The 20467-nt window shown below is 44.0% G+C and overlaps 1 protein-coding gene across 1 annotated transcript in view; it reads left to right on the top strand.

The window, feature by feature from the left end:
* Positions 1–4428: 4428 nt before the first annotated feature.
* b4galnt4a (beta-1,4-N-acetyl-galactosaminyl transferase 4a) overlaps positions 4429–20467 on the top strand; it is a gene marked incomplete at both ends in the record, with an annotated part of 504007 nt that continues 487968 nt past the window's right edge. The window contains one exon of the mRNA XM_084168945.1: positions 4429–4570. Within this exon, the coding sequence (XP_084025071.1) occupies positions 4429–4570 (142 nt within the window). The remainder of the gene's footprint in view (positions 4571–20467) is intronic.

Raw genomic sequence — 20467 nt, forward strand, 5'->3', positions numbered from 1 at the left:
CTGACGCTTGACATTGCGCATGGTGATCTTAGGCTTGTGTGCGGCTGCTCGGCCATGGAAACCCATTTCATGACGTTCCCGGCGAACAGTTCTTGTGCTGACGTTGCTTCCAGAGGCAGTTTGGAACTCGATAGTGAGTGTTGCAACCAAGGACAGACGAGCTTGTGTGGCCTAATTAGACATGCATTCGGTCTTTATATTACTGTAGCATAGACTATGCCGCAGTAAATGCAGGCCTACCTGTCACAAGAAAAAATGTTATCATTAGATGATTGGTCTACATGCATTGTGAACTGCGCTCCATACTGAGATGGGCTGTCTGTTCCCACCCTGAGCTTGATGATTCATCATGCAGAGTCCAGATTTAGACATTGCATATCATTTAACAGTTCAATTTCACGCCATGCTGTTCATATTAATAATTTATTATAATTTACCGGTTTCTCGCAGTTATTTATCCCGGGAAAAGGGAGTGGTTTTGGGCGGTAAATCCCGGTAAATCTAGGTAACCGGGTTCCCGCTATTCAACCTTAATACACAAATTAGTGGAATCGCTTATTTGGGTTTGCCCTAAAAATGTAACCTCTGACCTCTCAGCAGTCCATCTTTTTATTCGGCCAATCAAAAGAGGTTATTCCACAAAGCATAATCCCCTCTCACAATGGATTTCCCATAATCCTACAACAAAAACCAGGAAGTAAATTAAATGCGTAGGTATTCGTCCCAGCATCTAGGCCTTATTGGAATACATACACTATATACACTACATGGCCAAAAGTAGATAGATAGATGCCCAGCTGCCTTGAGATCATTGACAAGATCCTCCCATGTAGTTCTGGGCTGATTCCTCAGCCGTTCTCATGATCATTGCAACTCCACGAGGTGAGATCTTGCATGGAGCCCCAGGCCGAGGGAGATAGACAGTTATTTTGTGTTTCTTCCATTTGCGAATAATCGCACCAATTGTTGTCACCTTCTCACCAAACTGCTTGGAGATGGTCTTGTATCCCATTCCAGCCTTGTGTAGGTCTACAATCTTGTCCCTGACATCCTTGGAGAGCTCTTTTGTCTTGGCCATGGTGGAGAGTTTGGAATCTTATTGATTGATTGCTTCTGTGGACAGGTGTCTTTTATACAGGTAACAAGCTGAGATTAGGAGCACTCCCTTTAAGAGTGTGCTCCTAATCTCAGCTCGTTAACTGTATAAATGACACCTGGGAGCCAGAAATCTTTCTGATTGAGAGGGGGTCAAATACTTATTTCCCTCATTAAAATGCAAATCAATTTATAACATTTTTGACATGCGTTTTTCTCTATTTTTTTGTTGTTATTCTGTCTCTCACTGTTCAAATAAACCTAGCATTAAAATTATAGATTGATCATTTCTTTGTCAGTGGGCAAACGTACAAAATCAGCAGGGGATCAAATACTTTTTTCCCTCACTGTATATGTATTCCAATAAGGCCTAGCTGCTGGGATGAATACCTAAGCATTTCATTTATTTCCTGGTTTTTGTTGTAGGATTATGGGTAAATCCATTGTGAGAGGGGATTACGCTTTGTGGAATAACCTCTTTTGATTGGCCAAATACAAAGATGGACTGCTGAGAGGTCAGGGGTTACATTTTTTTGCCCTTATGTCCCCTGCTTAGGCAGTACTGGATTGCCTTCCCAGTTTATGGGCTACACTTATAACCTCTGGAGAAAGCCATCATAAGAATGTAGCCTACTTATTACCAAGACACACAAGCCTACAAATTGTCATATAGACAGACAGAGAAAGAGACAAACACCAACATAGATAGATAGAAGGTAAGGAGGTGCCGTTCCCCTCACAGCTCCATAGGCAAGCACCATGGTTTTGTAGTAGATGCGAGCTTCAACTGGAAGCCAGTACATGGCCAAAAGTAAGTAGGTAGGTAGGTAGGTAGGTAGGTAGGTAGGTGGGTAGGTGGGCGGGCGGGCAGGCAGGTAGGTAGGTAGGTAGGTAGGTAGAACACCTCGGACCAAATGAACATTAGGCCTTCAAACCCTACCACACAATCAGTTGTAATGCTGGTATTGACGAAATTCTTTGCACTATTTGAAACGGCTTTCAAAGTCTGTATGCTCAGTTTCCTGAGTTACATTTCAAGTGCATATTTTTGTTCTGACCAACAGGCGGCACTCCAGGGCGCATCTTGGGGCGTCTATCTCCAAAGCAGCGTCACCTGTGAGCGTTGACTGCCTTGCCTTGTCTTGGAAGGTGTGTTATGACTTTTGGACAGGACACGCTACTTACTTTGGACGCCACACCACGGGGTAGAATTGACATTCAATAGAACTGACCCGATTTAAACCCACATTTAAAAGCATAAGCGCAGATTCGAGCTATGTCGAATTTTATTCCATGTTAGATAACGGGTCAATACAATATTTACCATTCTCATCATTGGGATATGGCGGGGACGTCTCGATGGCCAATGTCGTCATCCCACCGCCCACGAGCGCAGGCTCCGGTTGGATACCAGACCTGTCCATCATGGGCTCCTCCCAAGTTTGGTTGCCCAGCAGCGTTTCTGATGCCCAATTGATGGACGAAGAGGAGTAGTCTGAAAAACCAGACCCTAGGCAACAGCCGGAGCGTTTAAAAATTGTGGGAGGCTAGAAGAGGAACATATAGATTACATGGGCAAGGGAGAATAGCCTCTGCCTGTGCTTCACTAGGGTATAGCATTTCTTTAATATGATGTATTATTATTATTATTTATAATATTATAAATATCTCCATATACTACGACACCTTGCATGGAGCAGGGGTTCATTTCGACATGATGCGCAATGTAAGGGCGAAGGAGGACGATGTTATTACGGTGTAATAACGAAGAAGAGATCACGAATGGAATAACACTGCAAGCCAGTGCACCGCAGCTAGCTACATTATAGCGTTCATCGTACTTTATCTCTCCTGAATTTGGATGTTATTGTGTAGCGGGAGCTTGCGTTTGCGTTTCGCTTGCACGGGGAATGCTGACAAGGGTCGGGACTTGGTCGGGAGCATTTCGGTCAAATGCAGCGACAGAGAGAGCAGCAGCACGGACAATCGGGGCGCGTGAAGGTGCACATGGACCTCTGAGAGGAATCCCCTGGATCTCGAAACGAACTGGCACATTTAATGTTTAATGTTTAGTCTTTAGGCCCACTCTTCTCACGTGGCACCCGGCGCACTGTTCTATTCTTAACGCAGGCATTTTGTTGATAGCGTTTTATATTTCTCAGCTGGGTCTTTAAATGAGCCAGAATAGGTTATGAGGATGATGCCAGCTGATATCGCATCACTTCTTTTGGGAACATAGGAAAGCGGTCCAACTGATCCATTATCATTAGCCAAATTACTTCTCCAGATTACCGTTTCATCAGTGTTTAACAATTAGGAACGGAAAGCTTGGAGTTTAGATAGGACAGTTGATTATTACGGAGTAAGGTGGATCAGGCCATTTCTACAGTGCCACATAATTTGCAAATAAACAGAGAGCACACGAGAGCAACTGTATAATGCTACGTACGACGCGCGGGTGATGATTTGGATAGATCAAACCCTCTAGTCTATTTGGAGATGCGCATGTCAGTGTAAAATATAGGACTGTCACTCGCTCTGTTTAGTGTTTACAATGTCATGTAAACTCACTGCACGCTGTCGTGGGAGCGAAAGTAGTAGGCTATTTATATAGCCGCGGCTTGGCAGCCTTTAGAATAGAAACAAGTCTCTTTTTAAAATTGGACGTTTTCTGATTCTTTCCGTGGAAGCCGCTCCACTGTGCCCTCGAATGCGCCTTAATCGTGGGCATGATCCTCGTGTGAGAAATCGTTGAAATAATCAGCGTCGGGGTGTCAGCGAGGCTAGAGCGAGTAGGGGATTTGGCTAGATTATCGCCGGACTGCTATCTTGTTCCGTCCGTCACACACTGACTGAACCGCGGCTTCTGATTTGCTGCCTTTTCCCTGCCCAAACTGTCACGGCAGAGCTCCTGGAATGCGATTTTGGGAACCCTTTCTTCGCCTTTTCAAGGAGTTTGTCTCCGAGGACAAGGGTTCTCTTGCAGCGTAAGAACGAAAAGAATAGCTCATTTACAATTAATAAAATTAGGCTATAGCAATGACTGAAGCGAGTCTGCAGCGCTATTTTACGAACAAATCTGGCGCATCAGAGAATGTGGAATTTCATTTTTAACTCAACTAAATTCACTATTGGCTACAGTGTCGGGCACTGGATACACCACGGATGGACTAGGGGACTCTACACCTCGATCTCATCCAAGAGTACCGGTTAGGTTAGACACGATTACTTCAGTAACCTACTACTCCAGAACCGCGGACGGTTAGTTCCGTTAACGAGCACCAGCCATTCTCCCCATCCTGCAGCCGGTAAACGGATGATGTTTGAGCGAGGATGCTGCGCTTCCCCGTGAAGAAAATTCGGAAGCAGTTCAAACTCCTTCTGCTGCTTGTGCTGCTCACCTTTGCCGTGTGGTTCACCTACCTACACATCAATCAGGGCAAAGCTATCAAGCTCCACTTCAACTACGGCAAAGGTATGATGCATTTAAAACTGCCTTTCATGTGTGAAGTTGTGTTTTTGAGTGAAGTAGTAAGTGAAGTCATGTTTCATAGGGTTTGGCTTTTATCAACTTTGTCCAATATGAATTGGAAATATGTATTTTTGCTGTCTTATGTCCTAACCAACTTCCGGACACCACATTTACATGTTCGCCATTTAGCAGATGTGCTTATCCAGAGCGATTAAGGTTAGGTGCCTTGCTCAGAGGCACATCGACAGATATTTTTCACCTAGTAGGCTCAGGGATTCAAACCAGCGACCTTTCAGTTTTTGGCCCAACGGTCTTAACAACTGGGCTACCCGCTGCCCCCATATAGGCCTACTCACATGAGAGGTTGGAAGCCACACAGGGTCAGCAACAGAGCAGCTGCCCTGGAGCAGTTTAGAGGTTAAATGCATTGCTCAAGGGCACAAGGGCAGTAGAGATTATGATGGCATTCATTCCTCCCAGATTTCGCCTGTTGGCCCTGGGATTCAAACCAGCAATCCTCTGGTTCCTTTCCCGCCTCTCTTATCTCAAGGCTAGCGCCTCCACGCTCTTGTCCCTCTTTTGATGTCCAATGATTTATGTCTTTGACTATCACAGAAGTTTGTTGATTTATGATTGATAAACAATATGCAGTGCTGCTGGTGTTGTGACTTCTGTGGTTGTTTTTCTTGGATATCCTGGTTGCTTGGTTGTTTGTCACTTAGTGCCGAAGAAGTATAATTTAGCACAAGTAGAAATAGCAGAGAAAACAACATCTCCTCATTAATGACCAATACACAGTCAAGAGTTAATTCAACTCTTAAAGGGTCAAATTTTAAACTATTTTTGGGTTTATATGGTCCCACCCCCATTTTGTATTAAAAGTACTCTGGCCACGGTATTGATATTTTTGGAGTTAAAACTACACTAGGCCTAAATGGAGTAAATATCCAACTCACAGAGTTGCTTAAATTTAACTCCAATTGCCATTTTATTATTTTCAGTGTTGCTTTTAATCAACTCCCTTGCCATTTTACACTTTTCTGTGTTGTTCTGAATTAACAATCAACTCCAGCAGAGGGTTTAAAGTCTTAGTTTAATATTTCTTAATGTTTTACATTACGGTGGTTTGCAATGTGAAATCCAATGTCTATTAGATCCAACTTGCAGGAAGACATCCAGCACTTTTATATCACCCACAACTTGCATTTATAATGCCTGTCAGAGGAGGGAAGACAATACAGTACATAGAGACCACCTACACCATGAAACTGGAACAACTATCTCACTAACGGTTGCTATAAATCCAACCACTTACAGATTGGATTAGTTTATTATCTTTGTGTCGCATAAAATAAGATAAAAAAACAATCTATGTACATGTGAAAACCCAGATATTGAAACAAACAATTAAAAAATTCAACCTGCAGCATACTGGGATAAACAGTATTTACAATTAGGCCCCTCCCACATCTGGGGAGGGGCCTCATTGAATACAAAGTACTCTTGATGGAGTTAATAGTACTCCGTCCCAATCAACTCCAGTTATCAACACTAACTCCAGGGAGCGTATCACTCTCTTGAGGGTTAAGATAACTCCCAGTAGAGTAAAGTTAACCCTAACACTGTGATTTCAACTATCCTTGATTTACTGTGTACCTTTCCTCTCTCTCCAACCTCACCTACGGGCCCTGGTCAAAAATAGTGTACTAAAAAGGGAATATAGTGCCACATGGCTGTGTAGCGAGGCCAAGCCAAAGTGCAATTGGCTGCAGCAAGGTCGAAATAAGAGGCTGTAGTCTCATTAAAAATGAACAGGCGGATTATGAAAGCGGCTCCAGAGGTCATGCCATGCCAATCACATGGGAAAATGTTGGAAAAACACCACCCACTTTTTCAGTCACCCAACTTTAAACCTACATCCAATGACGGGATTCAAATTCAAATCAAATCAAATCAAATTGTATTTGTCACATACACGTGTTTAGCAGATGTTATTGCGGGTGAAGCGAAATGCTTGTGCTTCTAGCTCCGACAGTGCAGTAATATCTAACAAGTAATATCTAACAATTTCACAACATATACCCAATACACACAAATCTAAGTAAGGAATGGAATTAAGAATATATGCATATATGGATGAGCAATGACAGAGCGGAATGGACTAAGATACAGTAGAATATTATAGAATACAGTATATACATATGAGATGAGTAATGCAATATATGTCAACATTATTAAAGTGACTAGTGTTCCATTTCTTAAAGTGGCCAGTGATTTATAGTCTATGTCTATAGGCAGCAGCCTCTAATGTGCTAGTGATGGCTATTTAACAGTCTGATGGCCGTGAGATAGAAGCTGTTTTTCAGTCTCTTGGTCCCAGCTTTGATGCACCTGTACCGACCTCGCCTTCTGGATGATAGTGGGGTGAACAGGCAGTGGCTCGGGTGGTTGATGTCCTTGATTATCTTTTTGGCCTTCCTGTGACATCGGGTGCTGTAGGTGTCCTGGAGGGCAGGTAGTTTGTCCCCGGTAATGCCTTGGGCAGACTGCACCGCCTGCAACCACAGGGCTCTCCAGAGGGTGGTGCAGTCTGCCCAACGCATTACCGGGGAAAAACGACCCGCCCTCCAGGACACCTACAGCACCCGATGTCACAGGAAAGCCAAAAAGATAATGTTGCAGGCGGTGCAGTTGCCGTACCAGGCGGTGATACAGCCCGACAGGATGCTCTCAATTGTGCATCTGTAAAAGTTTGTGAGGCTCTGTTGCGCCTTCTTCACCACACTGTCTGTGTGGGTGGACCATTATAGTTTGTCAGTGATGTGTACGCCAAGGAACTTGAAGCTTTCCACCTTCTCCACTGCGGTCCCATTGATGTGGATAGGGGGGTGCACCATCTGCTGTTTCCTGAAGTCCACGATCATCTCCTTTGTTTTGTTGACATTGAGTGAGAGGTTATTTTTCCTGGCACCACACTCCCAGAGCCCTCACCTCCTCCCTGTAGGCTGTCTCATCATAGTTGGTAATCTACTACTGTTGTGTCGTCTGCTAATGTGATGATTGAGTTGGGGGCGTGCTTGGCCACGCAGTCATGGGTGAACAGGGAGTACAGGAGGAGTTGGCTGAGCATGCACCCTTGTGGGGCCCCAGTGTTGAGGATCAGCGAAGTGGTGGTGTTGTTTCCTACCTTCACCACCTGGGGTGGCCTGTCAGGAAGTCCAGGACCCAGTTGCAGGGGGGTTATAAACGGGTGTGGCTATAACCGAGGAAAATGATCTTGGGAGATAATACGGTCGGCATTTGATTGTGAGGTATTCTAGGTCGGGTGAACAAAAGGATTTTAGTTCCTGTATGTTACTACAATTACACCATGAGTCGTTAATCATGAAACCCACACCTTCGCCCTTCTGCTTCCCGGAGAGATATTTATTTCTGTCTGCGCGATGAACTGAGAACCCATCTGGCTGGACCGATTTTGACAGAATATCCAGAGAAACAAAGTATGTTACAGGCCCTGATGTTTCTCTGGAAAGAAACCTTTGCCCTGAGCTCATCAACTTTGTTATCCAAAGACTGAACATTAGCGAGAAATATACTCGGAAGCGGTGGGTGGTGTGCGCGCCTCCTAAGTCGAACCAGCAGGCCGCTCCGGGTGCCTCTCCTCAGCCGGCGATGTTTTGGGTCGGCCTCTGGAATCAGTTAAATTGCCCTGGGGAGAGCAAACAAAGGATCTGCTTCGGGAAAGTCGTATTCCTGGTCGTAATGCTGGTAGTTCTGGTGAGTTACCGCCGCTCTGATATCCAATAGTTTTTCCCGGCTGTATGTAATGATACAAAACATTTTCTGAGCTAATAATGTAAAAAGAATACATAAAAAAACAACGTTTCCTAAGAGCTAGTCGCGAGGCCGCCATCTTCGTCGGCGCCATCTCTCTGTTGATTTCATGTTGAATTCACGTTAGTTGACAACTCAATCAAATGTAAATCAAAACTACATGTTGAACTGACGTCTGTGCCCAGTGTGAACCGCTAGGTTCTTAAAAGGGCTTGTCACAGCTGTGTACGTTGCTTTGGTGGCTTGACATGTTGCTTGTGAATGATGTAAAGTGACACCTGGTGATTATTGTGTCCTTGACATGTGTGTAACCCCCATACTGCTAGGCTAAGTGCAGTGGAGACCCTTTCCTTCTGATGCTGTCTGGCTGAGCGAGTTTATTTATTTTTTCACTAGAGCCTGATGATGATGTCAAGGCTGTGTGTGTGTGTGTCGCGTGTGTTTGAAAGGCCGGTGGGTGTTGCCCCAGCTTGTTGCTTTCTTACTCAAGGTGAGTGGACTTTAGTTAAATTACAGGATATGGAGGGGCTTAAATTGTTCAAACAGACTGACAGGTTTTGCATTCTTGCTACTTACAGTGCCTTCAGAAAGTATTCACAACCCTTGACTTTTTCCAAATGTTGTTGTGTTACAATCTGAATTTAGATTTTGTGTCACTGGCTTACACACAATACCCCATAATGAAAAGTGGAATTATGTTTTTAGAAATGTTTACAAATTAATTACAAATGAAAATGTGAAATATCTTGAGTCTAAGTATTCGACCACTTTGTTATGGCAGTTCAGGACAAAACATTCGCTTAACAAGACACATAATAAGTTGCATGGACTCACTCTGTGTGCAATAATAGTGTTTAACATGATTTTTGAATGACTACCTCATCTCTGTAACACACACATACAATTATCTGTAAGTTCCCTCAGTCGAGCAGTGAATTTTAAACACAGATACAACCAGGGAGGTTTTCCAATGCCTCGCAAAGAAAGGCACCTATTGGTAGATGGGGTAAAAAAACAACAACCTGACATTGAATATCCCTTTGAGCATGGTGTAGTTATCAATACATCCAGTCACTACAAGGATATACCGTGGGGAGAACAAGTATTTGATACACTGCCGATTTTGCAGGTTTTCCTACTTACAAAGCATGTAGAGGTCTGTAATTTTTATCATATGTACACTTCAACTGTGAGAGATGGAATCTAAAATAAAAATCCAGAAAATCACATTGTATGATTTTAAAGTAATTAATTTGCATTTTACTGCATGACATAAGTATTTGATCACCTACCAACCAGTAAGAATTCCGGCTCTCACAGACCTGTTAGTTTTTCTTTAAGAAGCCCTCCTGTTCTCCACTCATTACCTGTATTAACTGCACCTGTTTGAACTCGTTACCTGTATAAAAGACACCTGTCCACACACTCAATCAAACAGACTCCAACCTCTCCGCAATGGCCAAGACCAGAGAGCTGTGTAAGGATATCAGGGATAAAACTGTAGACCTGCACAAGGCTGGGATGGGCTACAGGACAATAGGCAAGCAGCTTGGTGAGAAGGCAACAACTGTTGGCGCAATTATTAGAAAATGGAAGAAGTTCAAGATGACGGTCAATCACCCTCGGTCTGGGGCTCCATGCAAGATCTCACCTCGTGGGGCATCAATGATCATGAGGAAGGTGAGGGATCAGCCCAGAACTACACGGCAGGACCTGGTCAATGACCTGAAGAGAGCTGGGACCACAGTCTCAAAGAAAACCATTAGTAACACACTACGCCATCATGGATTAAAATCCTGCAGCACACGCAAGGTCCACCTGCTCAAGCCAGCGCATGTCCAGGCCCGTCTGAAGTTTGCCATTGACCATCTGGATGATCCAGAGGAGGAATGGGAGAAGGTCATGTGGTCTGATGAGACAAAAATAGAGCTTTTTGGAGGAAGAATAAGGATGAGTACAACCCCAAGAACACCATCCCAACCGTGAAGCATGGAGGTGGAAACATCATTCTTTGGGGATGCTTTTCTGCAAAGGGGACAGGACGACTGCACCGTATTGAGGGGAGGATGGATGGGGTCATGTATCGCGAGATCTTGGCCAACAACCTCCTTCCCTCAGTAAGAGCATTGAAGATGGGTCGTGGCTGGGTCTTCCAGCATGACAACGACCCGAAAAACACAGCCAGGGCAACTAAGGAGTGGCTCCGTAAGAAGCATCTCAAGGTCCTGGAGTGGCCTAGCCAGTCTCCAGACCTGAACCCAATATAAAATCTTTGGAGGGAGCTGAAAGTCCGTATTGCCCAGCGACAGCCTGAAGGATCTGGAGAAGGTCTGTATGGAGGAGTGGGCAAAAGTCCCTGCTGCAGTGTGTGCAAACCTGGTCAAGACCTACAGGAAACGTATGATCTCTGTAATTGCAAACAAAGGTTTCTGTACCAAATATTAAGTTCTGCTTTTCTGATGTATCAAATACTTATGTCATGCAATAAAATGCAAATGAATTACTTAAAAATCATACAATTTGATTTTCTGGATTTTTGTTTTAGATTACATCTCTCACAGTTGAAGTGTACCTATGATAAAAATTACAGACCTCTACATGCTTTGTAAGTAGGAAAACCTGCAAAATCGGCAGTGTATCAAATACTTGTTCTCCCCACTGTAGGCGTCCTTCCTAACTCAGTTGCCAGAGAGGAAGGAAACCACTCAGGGATTTCACCATGAGGCCAATGGTGACTTTAACAGTTACAGAGTTTAATGGCTGTGATAGGAGAAAACTGAGGATCAGGGCCTAAAATGAACACCTGCCACCCACCAAATGCGGGTAGATTTTGGCAATGGCAGGTAAGAATGTCTAATTCACCAGCCACGTTGGCGGGTGGTCACACACAGGGCTCTACAATGCAAGCATTTCTTACAAATAGTCAAAAGTCAAGTATGGGCCATGATTTATAGCAAGATAAATGCTGCAGTAGATGTTTTCAAAGTATTTCTGCCATTTGGTTTCATATCTGGTAATGCACAAAGAAATAGGAATGCTACCGTTATAGCTATCGCACCTCGCGCAGCAACACTGCCTGGCTGGGGAGCAGTGTGCACTGTGAGTGAAGTTTTGAAAGATTTGTTTTTAGAAGCAATGCACACAGGCATAAAAGTTGGTCTACCTACTAAAGTGAGACTTTATCCTTGTGTTTCTTAGATATTTACATTGTTTTGTTCACAAGTTAGGTTGTTTTTCAATGTTTGAGTTTGCTTCCACTGCTAGCAAAGAGAAGAGATGTCGTCGCCCTCAACTAGTGAGATTCTCACAGGCACCTGTGAAGACTGGAGTGGCCCTGTTACCAAGGTAACCTTAAAGGGGCAGCTGAACATTTGTCTCATCTTTGATATTTTGGTTTAATTTTATTAAATTTAATTGAGCAATATACCACATTACTTTTGAATAGTAATACATTCCTTGTATTAGAAACATTACTAAGCACGCTCGTCCTTTTTGTTTTGTGTTCTTTGGTGTAATGAATGCATAAAATATTTGCTGGTAAAAGAAAATCTGAGTTTCTGGTAGATTTTTTAAAAATCTACCTGCCACAGTGGCTGGTAGACAAAGTTAGTTTTAGGCCCTGCCGAGAATGGATCAACAACATTGTAGTTCCTCCACAATAATAACCTAAATGACAGAGTGAAAAGAAGGAAGCCTGTACAGAATAAAAATATTCAAAACATGCATCTTGTTTGCAATAAGGCACTAAAGTAAAACTGCAAAAAGAATTGGCAAAGAAATGCACTTTCTGTCCTGAATACAAAGCGTTATGTTTGAGGCAAATCCAACACAACACATCACTGAGTACCACTCTTCATATTTTCAAGCATGGTGGTGGCTGCGTCATGTTATGGGTATGCTTGTCATCGTCAAGGACTAGGGAATAGAGTTAAGCACAGGCAAAATCCTAGAGGAAAACCTGGTTCAGTCTGCTTTCCAATGGACACTGGGAGACAAATTCACCTTTCAGCAGGACAATAACATAAAACACAAGGCCAAATATACACTGGAGTTGCTTACCAAGACGACATTGAATGTTCCTGAGTGGCCCAGTTACAGTTTTGACTGAAATGGGCTTGAATAGCTGTCTAGCAATGATCAACAACCAACTTGAAGAATTTTCTAAGAATAATGTGCAAATATTGTACAATCCAGGTGTGCAAAGCTCTTAAGAGACTTACCCAGAAAGACTCACAACTGTAATCACTGCCAGAGGGGATTCTAACATGTATTGACTCAGGGGGTTGAAAACTTGTGTCATGAAAATGTATTTGTGTTTTATTTTTCATATTTTTTTCTTTACAAATGTTAGAATTTTTCTTCCACTTTGACATTACAGAGTATTTTGTGTAGCTCGTTGACAAAAAAATATAATTAAATCCATATTAATCCTACCTTGTAACACAACAAAATGTGGAAAAAGTCGCACACACACACACACACACGCACGCACGCACACACACGGGTGTCTCTCGCACACACACTTAAAGTTGTTCAACAGGTCAGCAGTCCACTTAACCCACCCAAATGGATAAAATGTCTTCATAGTCCAAGGCTTTATTAGTGTAATAATCGAGAATATGCAAAACGAGGACTCTACAAAGTATTCTTATCTGTTGGATGAAAATGATGGGTTCTGCTTTTTGAGTTTGCTGGTCATTTATTTCTCTCCGTGTTTGTGTTAAGTCCATTATTAACCTGGGACGATTCTCGCTGTCTAGGAAAGGACATTGAGGTAAAACCCTATTTCTGCTTGTGCCTTAGATTAAGTTTGGCTTAACAAATCAAATTTACTCATACAGTGCCCCCTGCCCAGTCATGCCAAACAACTGTTACCTAGTCAACTTAAAGTTTTGTCTGTTGAAAATGATACATTTCTAACCTAATTATCCAGAGTAGTCAAGTTTCTCCTCATTGTCCTACATTAAATGCAGAATTGGGAAAATATACATTTTTTCATTTTGTATTTTACCTTGATTTATCCATGAAGTCCTATTGAGGATAGAATAGGACAATTCCAGCATTATGGATGTGACATTTGCACACAAAATCACAAACTATAAACGTAACAAAAATGTCAACTAGTTTACTGAGTTACTGTTCACATAAGGAAATCAGTCAATTGAAATAAGTAAATTAGGCCCTAATCTATGGATTTCACATGACTGGGCAGGGGCGCAGGTATAGGTGGGCCTGGGAGGACATAGGCCCACCCACTTGAGAGCCAGGCCCACCCAATGAGTTTTCCCCTACAAAAGGGCTTTATTACAGACAGAAATACTCCTCAGCTATTTGGGGAAACTGAACTTATTAGTACAACTCTGTAAGTTTGTGAGTCTTAAGGTAAAACATGGATAGCCATTTTGAAGGAATGGCTTGGCTCAATATAAAACGATAATTTAGAAAAGACTGTCATTTTCATTATTACTTTGGAGAGGAAAAATGACCATGATGGATGTGACGGAGTCTGAAACACAGAAACAAATATTTTCTAAACAACACTACTGCCATGTATGAGCAATGCATTTCTGCATATATTTTCTATGATATCACATACTTTTCAAGATATCAACAATTGCTTCTCTAAAAGTCTAAAGAGTAAGTCTCAGAACAAGCACACAAAATGTAGTGAATGCACATACTTCTGAATCTAAGTTGGCTGCGTTTACACAGGCAGCACAGTTATGATCTTTTTTCCACTAATTGGTCTTTTGACCAATCAGATAGGCTCTGAAAAAGATCTGATGTGAAAAGATCTGTTGTGATTGGTCAAAAGACAAGTTAATGGGAAAAAAAATCAGAATTGGGCTGCCTGTGTAAACGCAGCTCATATGATCCATCACATTCACAACTGTTATGGATGTCACGAATATCACAACAATGAAAAGGGGATTGACAATAAAAAAAGAGAAACAAATTATAGACCATATAAAACCTTGATGAAAGTTAGCTTTGCAGTGACATTTTCAAGAACGTTTCCTAAAATACTGTACGTACGTAATGGATTTTACATTACATTGGTAAAAAAAAACATCCTACATATCAAATTAAAATTTGATTTATTAGGCAATAATTAAGAGTATGCAAAGTGATCGTGTCAGGCGAAAATTATATTAAACGTTTTACCATTGCAACATTTGATGGAGGCTACAGTCACATTCACCGTGGTTGGTCTGAAGCGTGCTACAGTTCACGGCTGGCGATGCCTCATCGCGATTGGTTATTCCCCATCATTTGCAACAATGTCAATGAGCATCATCTTTCCTTTGTGGTACCTCAAACTGTCGTGATTACCAGCTGAGATAAACTTTTATGAGTTTACCTAACTCCTGGCTCAGAGTTTGTCTGGGCAGTGTCTTACCATCATCCTAAAACCTACTCTGAGCTGGGAGTTTTTTTTGTCTTAAAACAGGTTTTAACAGAATTCCTAGGACTTTCCTGAGATGCTTTGTGGATATGGGCGTACTCTAGGTCCTCCCGGCCTGAGTCACTGCCGCGGGAGTGTTACCGCCGCTGCACTCCTGACCGCCACCGCTCTAGGCCCCCCCGGCTAGAGCCATTGTCACGGTCTCTGCCCGGCTACTCCCCTGAGGGACACTACCCCAGGGCCCCCCGGCCTGAGCTTTCGCTACCTCCATGAGATCATTGGGACTCCCACTACATCCCGAGGTGGCCCAGGTACTCACCAGAACGACATCACTCCAGCAGCCCCCCGGCTGAAGCCTACGTTGTATTTACCTGAGCGTCGGGAGCGCCACTCCCCCCGAGGTGGCCCAGCTGCTCTCCTGACCGACATCCATCTAGGCCTCCCCAGGCCGAGCCCCCAGAGCAACCTGGGTGTGCCCAAGGTTGGACTGTCTGCTACCCTGGAACCTTCAGCCACGTCTCCACCCCTGCCCACTTCTGGCCCGGACTCCTGCTCCCCCGGTAGGCTCCTAGTTTCCGGACGTACCAGGCCCTCAGTTTCTGGCCCTAGTTGCAGACTTACACTTTTGGCTTAGGTCCCTGGACTGCTGCCTTAGTACTAGGGCCCCAGTCCTCTGCCATTTTAAGTCCACAGTCCCCTGCACTAGTAGCCTCAAAGTTTGCTGCTCTGTCAGGCCATAGGTGTCCTACCCAGCTAGGCCCTACATTAGCTACCCCGTTTGCAGGTCTGCAGTCTCCTGCCCTGCTCAGATCACAGTCCCCTGCCTTAGTTGGTAGGCAGTTGCATAGTCTGCCAGGTTTAGGGCCTCCTGCCCTACTAGGCCACAAGTTACCTGTACTAGGCTCTCAGTCCACAGCCCTCTTTGGCTCTCAGTCCCTAGCACTAGGTCCTCAGTCTCCAGCTGTACTAGGTCTGCTGTCTCCAGCACTAGTCAGCCCTCTGTCCCTAGCCCAGGTGGGTCATCAGGCTCCTTTCCTCTAGTAGGCCCAAAGCTCTAATGTTCTCCTAGCACTCAATCGTTTTCCCTCTCAGGCCCAGAGTCAGTATCCCTGTCAGCTCCAGAGTCAGTTTCCCTGCCAGGCCCAGAGTCAGTATCCCTGTCAGTTCCAGAGTCAGTTTCCCTGTCAGGTCCAGAGTCAGTTTCCCTCTCAGGCCCAGAGTCAGTATCCCTGTCAGTTCCAGAGTCAGTTTCCATGTCAGATCCAGTGTCAGTTTCCTTGTCAGGTCCAGAGTCAGTTTCCCTGCCAGGCCCAACGTTACCAGCATTAGGCTCCCAGCCTTCAAGTGTCCTAGGTGCGCTGTCCCCAGCCCTAGTCGACCTTCAGTCTCCTGCTCTGCCAGGCTTTAGGTTCTGTGCCCCACTAGGTCCTTGATCTCTGCCCTCAGTTGGTCTGCAGTCACCCCTCCTAGTGCTACATGCTAAACCTCCTGCACTAGTTCCAGGCCCTGGGTTTCCTGTCCTGCTAAGTCCTGAGTTGGCTGTCCTGCTAGGTCTGCAGTCCCTGCCCCTAGCCAGTTCACAACCCCCAGCTTCAGGCGGTGCCCAGCCACCTGTCCTAAGCTCCAAGTTCCCTTCTCAGCTAGGTTCTCAGTCTCCTGCCACACCTGGCCTGCAGTCTTTGGTCATAGTTTTAGGTTGGGTGTCCCCTGCCCTGTTATGCCTGGAGTTTCCTGTCCTGCTAGGCCCTCAGCCCACTGACCTGGGTGACCCACCGTTCTCTGAACCAGGGAGCCTGCTGTCTCCAGTTCTGGGGGGCCTCCCACCTCCTGCACTGAAAGACTCTCCAGCCCTCGCACCTGGGGAATCACCTGACCTCGTCTCTGGGGCCCAGCCGGCCCCTGCCTTTGGATCCCTGATGAGCCTCGTCCAGGGGTTCCCACCTGCTCCACCATGGGAGCCATCGCCGTCAGCAGTGGTGAGAGAGTCACCAACCCCAGCAGAAGCCAGCAAGCTGCCAACAACAGTTGTGGCCGGCTTGCCACATTCTTCTGCAGTAGGATCCTCTGCCACACCGTGGCGTTCCATGGCACAGCCCAGGACTGTCCATCCCTCAGGGGGTGGCCCTAAGCCCTTACCGGAGCTGGCACCCTACTGGCCCCCATGGTCCTCTAAAGAGACACCCGCAACCAGCTACCCTTCTACGGCCAGATGCACACAAGGACCCCAGCTGGTCTGGTCCCTTCACTGCTCTGCCCCTCTGTCCTGCCGGCTAGGCCTAGGCCCTTTCAGGACTAAGCCCCCAATTGAGGCCTTTTAAGATGTGTGGATTTTCCACCAGAAATCCAGGGGCAGCTGTAAATAAAAGGCCGGCCCTCTCAATCTGATTGGCCTTCAGGTCTGTCAATCACCCGCCTATTCCAACCAATCAGGACGCTTGGAGGTATTCCAGGGCCTTGACACCTCACGTTAGTGAGTGTTTACATGCCATTGCAAGAAGAAGGAAGTGCACTAACTAGCGTAGAGGATGGGGAAGAATCATGGCGGAAGTGAATACCAAGTCTGAATCAAGAACAGTGTTGAGTAAAGTTGAAGATGATGAATGGAAAACCGTAGTGTCAAAGAATGGAGCAAAAAGGAAATTGTCAAAAATTTGAAAGGATGATGAGTGTAGGTCGGATAAAGATTTGTTTCCTGTTGGGATGCGTTTTTTGAATAAGGACGTGTATCTGAGAAACCCGTTTGAGGTATTGAAGAAGGTGAAGTATGTGTTAGGAGAAGTGGAATCAATCAGATTGACCAGGAGTGGGCTTGTTCTGGTTAATTGTGTTTCTGAAGAGCAGAAGAAGGCATTGGGAATCACAAGAATTGCAAATTCTGAAGTATTATGCTTTGATCTGTGAAGTAGAGCACCGGTTAAAGGAATCATAGACGGGGTGTCGATAACGGTAGATATTGAATACTTCAAGAGAATCCAAGATGTGGTAGGTGCCCATCGCCAGAACCGCATGGTGAATGGGGAAAAGGAAGAAAGTCAGTCGGTTCTTTCGTTTTTTGATAAAGAGCACATCCCTACGCATGTAAAGTTAGGTTATGTAAAGTATGCAGTAAGAGCATTTGTCCACAAGCCACTACAATGCAATAACTTTAAAGGATTTGGCCATGTTGCAAATGTTTGCAGACAGAAGGAGTATATTGAAGATCGGAGTGAAGAAGGTCTGTGTTGCAACTGTGGCGGGGATCATGATCCAGAGTTCTTGGAGTGCCCTGTAAGGGTGAAGGAGGTCAAGTTAGCAAAAGTAAGGGCGGGTCATAGGATCAAAATAATTGAGAAAGCAAGTGACGTTAGTGTTGATGATATGGTAGTGGATACACCCCAGCCATTAGTGAATGTTTGTCCACAAAGAGAACCAGACACGCTTTGTGTGAAAAAGGTGGATTTTGTGGCGTTTATTGCAACAGTTATTCATTGTACTGCTCAAGTGTCAAAGAAATCGCATTGTGATTTTAACACAAGAAGTAGCGTGAATTGTGTTAGTGTTTTTTGTTTTTGGTAGTTAGTATGAATTTGTTCATCCAAAACATATTTTGTTTTTGGGGATATTTTACTTCCCCATACAGTAAGTGTCGGCAATACACTTTGAGTGTAGTCTTCCAATAATCCTCAAAGAAGAAGAAGAAGAAGAAGAAGAAGAAGGAAGTGTTGCGCTGACAGACTGTTCACATGCCGTTTTCCAATGTCTGCGTAGTAAGTGTTGGAAATGCTACTAGGATAAGTTTGAGTGTAATGTAACTGTGTAGATACGTTTGTAATAAGAGGTTTGAAGTGTTGTTTGCTAGCTATGAGTTAATTCTAGCACTGTCTGTTTGTGTGTACCCTTAGTTACTCCTTAGTCCAAGGACCTTACATGTTCTGTTTAAAGGGCTAATTGGCTATGGAAGCCAAAACAGCCAAATACTCCATCAATCGTTTTTCAATTGCAGTACAGTTCTAGAAACATAAATCCCTCTACTTTCATATCAAATCAAAATAATTTCACAGATGCAAAATACACACTTCCTGTACACTGTTTTAACCGGTTTTAACACAGTTGCAGCCGACAGTATTTTTCAGTGACAATCTGTCTTCCGTTTACACACAGGTGTTTGGAGACGCAGATAGCTAATTAGCACGTAAACAAGCGCTGTAACATGGAAATATGGCTGTGTGGGAACCCTAACCCTGTAAAGGTATGTATCAATTTAACCTTTTGTTTTTTTAAAATGAATTCTCGCCGATATGAAAGATAAGGTCCTCATACTTCCAAAACCGTACTGCAAGCGATGTGTTTAAATGCTCAGACCGAGCATCGCGGCGCTTAACAAAACTCCCCCCTACAGAAGATGCCTCCATCCAATGACTCTTATGTGTAATGTAATGGAACTGAGAGTCATGATCAAGGGCTAGTGTACTCTGTGCATGCTATCTCATTTAGTTCATATTGTTATTCATTGCTACAGGTATGTTTTAAGTGCAACTAGCCTACTCACTAGTATTTTATTAGCAATGTCTATATTGTTTGCATGCTACCGCTGCAAGGTATAGCCTTAGATACTGCTGCATTATGGGGCACTATTGCCTCTCTCATGCTCTCGTACATGCACAGTAACTAATTGCCTCAGATACGATCTGTAGCCAGGCCAGAGGGCCTTAAATCTTAATAGCCCTAGGATCAGTTCTCTTTCCCTTTCAGGCAATATGTTTACGTTTACATCAATATTCCTGTATTACTATTGCATTCATTCATATTTTATATCATGCCACATTGCTCATCTGCTTATTGTCATTTGTATTTATATATTTAGTATCTTGGAAATGGATCCTCATGATTGCGTTGTTTCTCCCTTTTTAGAACCACACAAGTATACACAGCATCTGTAGGTGGTGGTGACAAAGCGTGCAGTAATGGGCCTCAACATCACGTTCTAACTGGACAGCACTATTGTGGGTAGAACCAAAATCAATCAGCATTAAGTATATAGCGGGTGAGGGCATATCCAGCCAACCGCTCAGACAAGCTCCAGCTAGCCGTTTTTTTCATGGTCCTAGTTCTCGCTGGATTTAGCAACCAACACTTTTTTCAATGACTCATTGGGCTCTATTTATACAAACTTAACGTAATGGTAAATCTAAGTGCTGGCGGTAGCGCTATAGGTCCCGGGTGTGTCAGAAATATTTTTTGCTATTTTCACAGCGGTTATTTTCACAGCCACAATAGCTGGCGGTATTGCGAAAGGGCTGGGTTTTGATGAATAAACAAGTTGTAGGTGTGACGATGGCTTGGCCACTCACTGGCCAATCAAGACGTTACAGGAAAATAACTAGGAGTGTCACCGGATTATCTCATCTCTTGTTCCATGATGGGCATATAGTTTACATGGAGGGTTTTTTATGCACATCCAAAATAATAACAGGAGCTGGCTAAAATAATGTAATAGCCTGTATACAGTGGGGAAAAAAAGTATTTAGTCAGCCACCAATTGTGCAAGTTCTCCCACTTAAAAAGATAAGAGAGGCCTGTAATTTTCATCATAGGTACACGTCAACTATGACAGACAAAATTAGAAAAAAAAATCCTGAAAATCACATTGTAGGATTTTTAATGAATTTATTTGCAAATTA

The sequence above is a fragment of the Coregonus lavaretus genome (genome assembly GCF_964263955.1).
Source record: "Coregonus lavaretus genome assembly, chromosome: 9".
NCBI lineage: Eukaryota > Metazoa > Chordata > Actinopteri > Salmoniformes > Salmonidae > Coregonus > Coregonus lavaretus.